Here is a 9,576-nt window from a genome sequence, read left to right on the forward strand (position 1 = left end):
CAATACAAGTACTTAATGGAATCTTAACTTATATGGTATGAGACCAATAACATCTCAATTAAAAATGTAGAAGGCATAGCCTATCCACTGTTAATAAACCCTGATTTTATGTCAGAAGGAAAAATATAATTTGCTACATTATTTCAGAGGTCTCCTCTTGTCACCCTATATCTATCACACACTTGTCTGGCAAAGTCAATATTGTACAACAAGTTAAGTGAATGAGAAAACTAGATGATTTGTTATCTTCATTTTACTGTTCTTAGTTATTACTAAGCTATGGTATTGAAGATGAAGATAGCCTAGAATCCTCAAGATGTGTATTTCTCAATTATTATTAGCATGGTATTATGATATGGATAATGGTCAATGACCATAATGATATTCAATGTTTCGTTAACGCTGGCTAAAGAATTAAAGTGACATTTCAAAACCAGCCTGAATTGATTGTCGGCTGTTTTAGTCTCTGACGAATGAAAAGCCGTGGCCTACGTGGCAGTGCATGGTCAGGATAAATAGTACAAGGGGTGTTTCTTCAGGCTGATAACATGTCATAAAGTAATTGCAGATAGCTGTGAAATAAAGCTTCTCATAGATTATTTTTCTACTTGAGTAAGCTAAAGAAAAAGTCAGTAATATCTTCATCGATAGGTTCAAGACAAGGCATTTACATGTTTGTGTTTGTTGGTGCACCCATTTCTTCCCGGCTCTATTGGTTATCTCTGTCACCTCCCCTCCATTTCTCGTTACAGTAATAGTCCAACATCGAGTTTTGTTTGACAAGTGTAGTGAAATACAATATTTTACCAGTTCATTGCGGTCCAGTGTGTGGAGTAGTGTGGTCTTACAGGCATGTTCAGGAGCGTGTAGCAGCGACAGTGCAATATAAAAGGCTATTGTCTATTTAGAATTTCTATGACCTGTCAATTGAAGCCAAAATGGGACAGCTGTAACGCAAGCGTTCAATCCAATTTGCTCAGTCTCTAGGCCTATCAACCAACGTTTGTGGTGCAATTGCGCCATCTATCGGATCCAATGACCGCAGAAAACCTGCCCATTATCACGTGCATATCACGCGCATGGACTTTACTTCACATTATAGAAGGCCTAGGTTAACCATTTTATTCTGAAGATGATTAAACATAAAGTGTGCATCATAAATGTATTTTAATTTAATCTGTATAAATATGTATCCGAATAAAAAAAAACAAAAGCCAACACAATTCATAATAGCCTATTTAGGGGTTGATGTATAATTCTGATGATGATTTGTTGTTACAATGTACTGTAGCAAGTACTGAATGACGCAGCTCATCACATGCTTCAGAGTAACCAAAGAGAGAAAGAATCTCGCGCCACCGGAACTCGCCGCGGATTGCGCCAGAAAGAAGGTCGTCACAAGTTATTACAGCCACAAAGTTGTAAACCCCGCCCATTTCTACAATTTACCTTCTCAAAATGTGATTTTAAACCTTACCCTAACAGTAAACACACTGATAACGGTATGCCTAACCCTGACCTTAAGTTAAGACCAAAATGCTCATTTTGTTTAAATTATTTTTTACGATACAGCCAATTTTGTCTGTGGCTGTGGTAACTAGTGGAAACCCAGAAATGTTGGTTTGTTGTGGGCAGCTTCTGTTTTGATTTACTAAGCATTCGTCTGGAGAACACTTTTGACTCTGAAAATACAAAAAAAAAAAACTATCGTCATACTGGTTGGTATTCAGAATCCGCAGTGGCTTGCAAGCACAGCTTCTCGAGTACAGCGCGGTCAAAAGCAGAATGTATGGGAAATACAGGATAGTGTTTACAATACAGTGTTTTCAAGATATTGTCGTGACATTTATGTTGTTTAGGCCGCTGCTGTTGCTGTAGGCTAGACTAGAGAATACACACAATTTTGTGGCTACCGTGTATGACTAATTGCTGATAACAACCTTAGAGATGTCCTGTGGTAATTGTGGTATTTCTCATGTGGTTCTACTGTCTTGTAATGCTCTCCAGTCCAGGTTTTCTTGTACCACGACTATTTCTGCTGTGTTGTTTTATCCAGACATGTATTTAGTATTTGTTTATATTTTAGTGGCCAAAATGATGTCTGAAGAAAGTGCACCTATGAGGCACATTGATCTTGGGTCTCCTCCTGCTCTGGAACCACCAGCGGCTGGTTACAGGTTCCCCGGCCCTCCGCCACCCATCTACTCCTGCACTCTGACCCCTGAGCTGGTAGCCAAAGCCCGGGAGGAGCTACAGGAGAAGCCCGAGTGGAGGCTGAGAGACGTGCAGGCCCTGAGGGACATGGTGCTGAAGGAGCAGCCTAACCTCCGAACCAGGCTGGACGATACCTTCCTCCTGCGCTTCCTACGGGCCAGGTATGTCATGATGTATTACAGTACCTACCCACAATTCTCTGGGTCACTGTCCCTAAGCGTCTCAGAGTAGGAGTTCTGATCTAGGATCAGGCCCCTGGTCCATATAATTATGTAATTATGATTTGAAAGTCAAAACTGATCCTAGATCAGCACTCATACACTAATACTGTTTATGAATATGGGCCCTGGTTTCTTCTTATTGAAGATGTTCTATCTTGAAGCTAACATAATGGTGTCCTGTCACCTGTCCCATGTCCTTGTCCAACCACCAGGAAGTTTGACTATGACCGTGCCATGCAGCTTCTCCTTAACTACCATACCAGTCGGCGGGCCTGGCCTGAGGTCTTCCAGGACCTGAAACCTTCCACTATCAAACATGTGTTAGACCTGGGCTTCCTCACTGTCCTGCCCCATCCAGACCCTAATGGACGCTACATCCTCTGTCTCAGACCTGGTCAGTGTGTTAGCTTGCACTATCTAATGTATGTCCATGTCCAAGAAGGGCTCTAACTTTTTTTTTCGTCTTTATTTGGTAACACTTCATATGGACATACTCATCGTAGAATAATAGAATCTCATTTTATTTAATCCATAGGGGATGGAAATGGATCATTTACAATGCCCTATGGGCTATGTATAATGAAACAATAAGGCACGGGGGGGGTGTGGTATATGGCCAATATACCACAGCTAAGGGCTGTTCTTAGGCACGACGCAAAGCGGAGTGGCTGTATACCACAAACCCCCGAGGTGCCTTATTGCTATTATAAACTGGTTACCAACGTAATTAGTAGTAAAAATAAATGTTTTGTAATACCATTGGTATCCTGTCTGATATACGACGGCTGTCAGCCAATGAGCATTCAGGGCTCGAACCATCCAGTTTATAATACACTATAATGCATGACATAGGAGGTAATAGCTGCTCATAAACATATACAGCAAAAACAAAAATTGGAATCTTGAAAACATGTCTGCCAATAGCCTTGATATAACAGATTAAAATTGTCCTATGCTTGACCTTCTTCGGTGTTACTAAATACAAATTATTTTACAACAGGAAAATGGAAAGCGAATGATTATCCATTTGAGGACAACATCCGGGCAATTTACCTGACTCTGGAGAAGCTGATTCAGCCAGAGGAGACTCAGGTTAATGGGATCGTCATCTTAGCAGACTACACTGGGGTGGGCTTGTCTCAGGCATCCAATCCGGGCCCATTCCTGGCCAAGAAGGTTGTCAGCATTCTTCAGGTAACCTTATTACTGTTCTGATATTTATGTTTTGATATTATCATCCATAACAACATGATCAAAGAACACTCAAATCAGATCTCAAATATTTATCTTATCAAACACCCTTAAGGAAGATACTCTTGGCTTGTGTATTTTGTAAATAATATTAATAGATTTTAATTTCAATGTTGCATTTCAGGATAGCTTCCCAATAAGAATCAAGGCTGTTAACATCATAAATGAGCCCCGGATTTTCAAAGGGATCTTTGCAATAATTAAGCCTTTTTTGAAGGAGAAGATGGCAGAGAGGGTGAGTCTTATCTTCCTTTTTTTCTGTACACTGTAGCCTTTTGAATTTTGATCACTGCATTCAGATTTAATTGAATAAAATCACATTTTATTTGTCACGTGCCGAATACAACAGGTGTAAACCTTACTGTGAAATGCTTACTTCAAGCCCTTAACCATCATTGCAGTTTTAAGAAAATAGAGTTAAGAAAATATTTACTAAATAAACTAAAGTAAAAAATTAAATACAAATGAAAAAGTAACACAATAAAAGACAATAACGAGGCTATATACAGGGGTTATACCCTGATGAAGACAGCTTGTTACCAGTGATATGATTTGAAGTGAATTCAAATGTATTAAAAGCCATTATGAATGAATGTAATCAAGTGAACAGGAGTACTTGAAGTACTGTATGCTCCTTTGTGATTCTGTGACACATCAGCCTAACATAATTCCCTTTATTTTTCATACAGTACGTTCTCCATGGATCAGACCTGCGTTCTCTGCACCGCAACATCCCTCGATCCGTCCTGCCAGATGAGTATGGTGGGGTAGCCGGCCACCTCGACATGTCAGCCTGGTCGAAGACATTACTGGACTCTGAGGAGGAGTTTATAGTGGAGTTCTGCCAGCCAGATCCTCTAGAGGGCGTAGTTCTCCCAAACTCCATGCTGTTTGAAGGGCAGCAGCCCGGTGGTGCTGCCCAGGATGATGACACCTTCAGGGGTCTACGCTCTCAGCTCTACTACTGTTACTGATAGTGACCATCACCTCTCTCTTGTTTAACTACTGTGAGGACACTAGCCTGGTCCCAGATGTGTTTGTGCTGTCTTGCCAACGCCTAGAGTCATTTATGTGACAATGGCCATAGGAGTTCGTTAAACAGCACAACTGGATCTGGGACTAGGCTATGAGAACACTACTGTTTCTTTTGAAACATTTATCTATGTTTTATCATGGTCCCATGGGGCAAGTTTTCAATGTTATTTAGTAGAAATCACTACAGGAGGAGCTAAATAGTCGTCTGGGCCCATATTCAAAAAGCGTCTCAGAGTAGGAGTGTTGATTATAGGATTGGTTTTTACCTTTGAGATCATAATTAATACAGTTATATGGACATGGGAGACGCTTTACGAGTTCAGGGCCTGCTACATGGCCAAGCATAAGGCAGCTTCAGGTTTTGGCAAAGAGGCTTAATAGGAGCTGCCTCTCGGTTTCAAACCATTTCCAGTGTTACATTTATTTCCTATAGAGGAAGACGATCAACTGTGCCCATTTAAAATGCCACTCACTTCCGCTTTCTCCTTAATTTCTCAGAATACATGTACTGAGGCTGTTCCTGTTAGACTTCCTCTGCGTGGTCATATTCAAACACCATGTTGTAGCCTTACCGGATCCATACTTTGCCTTAATCTATTTTCGATAATCATTGATGTGCAAGGGGTTATGAATGGGATTTAATTTGTAACCATGCAAGGTTGCCACTTTTATCCAAAGCAACTTACAGTGCAATGAGTGGATAGCCTACAATTTTAGCATGTGTATGTGATCCCTGCAGGAATTGAAACCAGTGATGAACTTGCCATCGGTGGTGTCACGCTCTTACTAACTGAGCCACTCAAGACCTGTAATGTCTGAGTTACTGAGATCCCTAGCCTACAGTATGGCATGTGCATTCGTTCTTATTAAGACACATTTTACTAGTCCTGATCAGTTAATACAACCTGGCTTCAAGGACGTAACATAGTAAACATAAATCTGTGACACTCAAATTACAGTAGTATGATATGTTACATTTGGTATGGTTACATAAGACAGAAGGTTACTTAAGCCAAAAACTAAAGTGGGGAGGATGGGTGGGCGTATAACACAAACGTCTAGCAACCCAAAGGTCACGTGTATCGAACCACATCACAGACAACTTTAGCAACTTTGCAACTACTTAGCATGTTAGCTAGCTAACCCTTCCCCTAAACTTAACCCTAACCTCTAGCCTAGCTAATGTTAGCCACAAAAAATTGGAATTCGTAACATATCATACGTATCGCCAACTTGTAAGACATTGCAGGAATTGCAATTTGTAACATATAAGAAATGGATTGTGGACATCCACAAATTAATACATACCATACATATTTTGTAATTGTTTTTATTTAACTAGGCAAGTCAGTTAAGAATAAATTCTTATTTTACAATGACGGCCAAACCCTCCCGTAACCCGGACGACGCTGGGCCAATTGTGCGCCGCCCTATGGGACTCACGATCACGGCCGGTTGTGATACAGCCCAATATCGAACCAGGGTCTGTAGTGACACCTCTAGCACTGAGATGCAGTGCCTTAGACCGCTGCACCACTTGGGAGCCAATATATTAAATGGAGGGAGACAGATTTGTGTTTACTATGTTACATCTACCCCTGAGTCCAGGTTGGTTATTTCTCGTTCATCTTGATTTGATTTCACCCACTAGCATTGTAGATACCAGCCCATAATGTTTTGTTTTAATCGCAAACCCAGGGTACAGAAGCCAGTTCTATCGGGGACCCCACCCAGCAACACTGGAGCTATATGTCAGTTTTTGCCAAATGTTTTATTATTACCACAGGTCATTTAGAGATGAGGTTATATTGCCACCAAGAATGTGCAAAGCTGTCATCAAGGCAAAGGGTGGCTACTTTGAAGAATATAAAATATAATTTGTTTTGTTTAACAATTTTTGGTTACTACATGATTCCATATGTGTTATTTCATTGTTTTGATGTCTTCACTATTATTCTACAATGTAGAAAATAGTACAAATAAAGGAAAACCCTTAAATGAGTAGGTGTGTCCAAACTTTTGACTGGTACTGGATATATATATATATATATATATATAGGCCTATTATTCATTATTTTATGAAAGGCCAAAGTGTTTTTAAAATATTTTATTTTGTCATTGTTACATTGCACATTGTTATATTGTAATTAGATAAAACATGTATTTTTCTAAGCATGTCTGCAATGCAGATGTCCTCCCTCATATTGCAAAGTAAACATATATCGATCAAAAGATTAATAAACTAATTTCAAATGCAGATGTTATGTATTCTGCAAAACCCTTACATGTCCATTAGGCCTAGAGGATGGTTTTCACATAGAGATCTTAGGGCAGTATTCCACAACTAGCGGCCGACAGGACGAATTTGGCCCAAGGGTGATTTTATTTGGCCCCCCAAGTTTTCTGAGCAAAAAAGGTGTTTATTTTATTGTTGGACATAAAAGACTAAAAACACCAGCAAATCGGCTCCAAATGATTTTAATTTTGGAAATCCCCACACATAATATGTGATCATATACAAACGTAAGCAAGGTCTGAAATGATTATGTTTTAGTCAAATGTTATATATGCTTGGGCTTCCTGCAATCAATTTTCAGTCTAGAAATTATTTGTAATTATGTTCTGGCCCCCTGACCATCCACTTAAGTAAAAATTGTCCTGAATTTAGTTGATGATTCATGTCCTAGGGTATGCATATGAAGAATAGAACATGGACCGGCCTCCCAAATGCATATTAAAACCTCTACGGGATCGGTGTCTCCACGTGGGACGGTTGAGCTAACGTAGGCTAATGTGATTAGCATGAGGTTGTAATTAACAAGAACATTTCCCAGGACATAGACATATCTGATATGGGCAGAAAGCTTAAAGTCTTGTTAATCTAACTGCACTGCCAAGTTAACAGTATCTATTACAGTGAAAGAATACCATGCTATTGTTTGAGGAGAGTGCACAGTTATGAACTTAAAAATGTATTAATAAACCAATTAGGCACATTTGGGCAGTCTTGACACAACATTTTGAACAGAAATGCAATGGTTCAATGAATCAGCCTAAAACTTTGCACATACACTGCTGCCATCTAGTGGCCAAAATCTAAATTGTGCATAACCTGGAAAAGTATATTATGGCCCTTCTCTCATCAAAGATGATGAAAAAACAAAAACAGTATTTTCTTCGTATTATCTTTAACCAGATCTAATGTGTTATATTCTCCTACATTATTCTCCTACATTAGCTTCACATTTCCACAAACTTCAATTTTTTTCCTTTCAAATGGCATCAAGAATATGCATACCCTTGCTTCAGGTCCTGAGCTACATGCAGTTAGATTTGGGTATGTCATTTTCGGCAAAAAAATGAAAAAAAGGGTCAGATCCTTAATTAAGGCTAAATTCATAATTAGAACCTCCATAGTCCCCTCATTAAATTGCTGAGATGTTTCCCAAAACCATTATTAACATTGCACTTGAAATGTTCATAATCTAATGAAAACCGAGATGACTGTGTTAAAATATAAACAGTACACTATAGGCATATTTCAATCATATTGAAATACATTGCATTTTGAATTGACTTATATTTTAAGTTTCTCGTTTTAATGTCAGGTGCACAGGTAGGCCACACTGAAATGTCTTTCTTTCTACTTGAAGGCTACTGTTTGTCACTTGTCTCAATAGATTTCTTGATGTGTTGCCTAACGTGCGCAATGATGTGCCAAATTGGTAATTTAGTGCATTTGTATTGGGTAAGCATTAGAATAAGACACCTCAATATTTGTAGCTGTAGGTGGTAATATCTCTAGGAGCTAATCCATCGTAAGTATTGTGAAATAATTATAATGTTAAGGTAAGATCTGAATGGAGAACGCTGATCCGAGAGCAGTAGTCCCTTTCTTTCGATCATATCAGTAGGGTAACTTGGGGGAAACTGTTCCCCTTAATTTAAAACTTCTTAAGGATTGGCGTCCCGTCAACAGGCCAGTTGTAAATCATGCAGCACGTTATGTCAAGATCGCAGAATTTAGAGAAACAAATTTCAGTAACCTGAAAGCTTAAATTCTTGTTAATATAACTGCACTATCCAATTTACAGTAGCTATTACTGTGAAAAAAAGTGCATGTTATTGTTTGAAGAGAGCTCCTAACAACAAAACAGTTTTTCACTGCGATAGGTTTGATAAATTCACCTCTGAAGGTGAAATGTGTACTTACATTCTGAAATCTTGCTCTGATCTATCATCCAAAGGGTCCCAGAGATAACATGATGTGTCGTTTTGTTAGATAAAATCATTTTTCTTATCCTAAAAAGGTCCATATAGCATGCACAATCGATTTTGTATTTCTACTTGTTCAATTTGCAATGAAAGGAATCTGTGAAAATCTCACCCTAAACATTGTTTTAACGAGTAAAATCACATTCGTATCTATTCCTCAGAGATCCTAGAAGGTACCAAGACTTCACTATTTCATTAGGGATGTAGTATATCCTATAGGACACCATATTTGGTCAGAGAGCGACGCCTTCATGGCACGCCGATGACTCGGGCGGCCATCACTTGAATGACTGTATCTTTGTCAAATAAGCAACAATCGGGGCCAAGCAAAGCTAGCTAGATAGTCAATGAGCTGGGCTTTACGGGAGTATCCGGAAACCATGTATATGTTGTAAAATGTAGCTACTAATATTGTACAACCACATGCCTTTTCATTTTGGATAAAAATTATAAGGATTTTCAGAGTTATGAAGTTATGAAAACTGTTTGTTTTGCAAATTTTGAGCTTATGATATGGCTACTAATACTTGGAAAGCTAAATCAAAGTCCAAGTATACTGATTTGATGATATTCTTGCAGA

The 9,576-nt window shown here is 39.0% G+C and overlaps 1 protein-coding gene across 4 annotated transcripts; it reads left to right on the plus strand.

Moving 5' to 3' along the window:
- Nucleotides 1–1,375: 1,375 nt before the first annotated feature.
- On the plus strand, nt 1,376–6,723 carry LOC110492033 (alpha-tocopherol transfer protein-like). Of its 4 annotated transcripts, none has more exons than XM_021565999.3 (6): nt 1,376–1,502; nt 2,087–2,375; nt 2,648–2,829; nt 3,436–3,629; nt 3,811–3,921; nt 4,376–6,723. In XM_021565999.3, the coding sequence occupies exons 2-6, from the start codon at nt 2,095–2,097 to the stop codon at nt 4,658–4,660; spliced, it is 1,053 nt and encodes a 350-aa protein (XP_021421674.3). In that variant the 5' UTR covers nt 1,376–1,502; nt 2,087–2,094; the 3' UTR covers nt 4,661–6,723. The 4 variants fall into 4 exon arrangements, with proteins under 4 accessions (XP_021421674.3, XP_021421673.1, XP_021421672.1 ...); XM_021565998.3 differs by having other exon boundaries at nt 1,448–1,718; XM_021565997.3 differs by having other exon boundaries at nt 1,450–1,787.
- The last annotated feature ends 2,853 nt before the right edge of the window (nt 6,724–9,576 follow it).

The sequence above is a fragment of the Oncorhynchus mykiss genome, chromosome 16 (genome assembly GCF_057628025.1).
Source record: "Oncorhynchus mykiss isolate SJ-2025 chromosome 16, ASM5762802v1, whole genome shotgun sequence".
In the NCBI taxonomy this organism is placed as follows: domain Eukaryota; kingdom Metazoa; phylum Chordata; class Actinopteri; order Salmoniformes; family Salmonidae; genus Oncorhynchus; species Oncorhynchus mykiss.

Excerpts from the sequence above, each read along its gene's own strand:
- LOC110492033 (XM_021565999.3), top strand. The coding sequence starts at position 2,095 with ATGATGTCTGAAGAAAGTGCACCTATGAGGCACATTGATCTTGGGTCT. Across the intron at positions 2,830-3,435 it reads CATCCTCTGTCTCAGACCTG|GAAAATGGAAAGCGAATGAT; the intron begins GTCAGTGTGTTA and ends ATTTTACAACAG. Across the intron at positions 3,922-4,375 it reads AGGAGAAGATGGCAGAGAGG|TACGTTCTCCATGGATCAGA; the intron begins GTGAGTCTTATC and ends TTTTTCATACAG.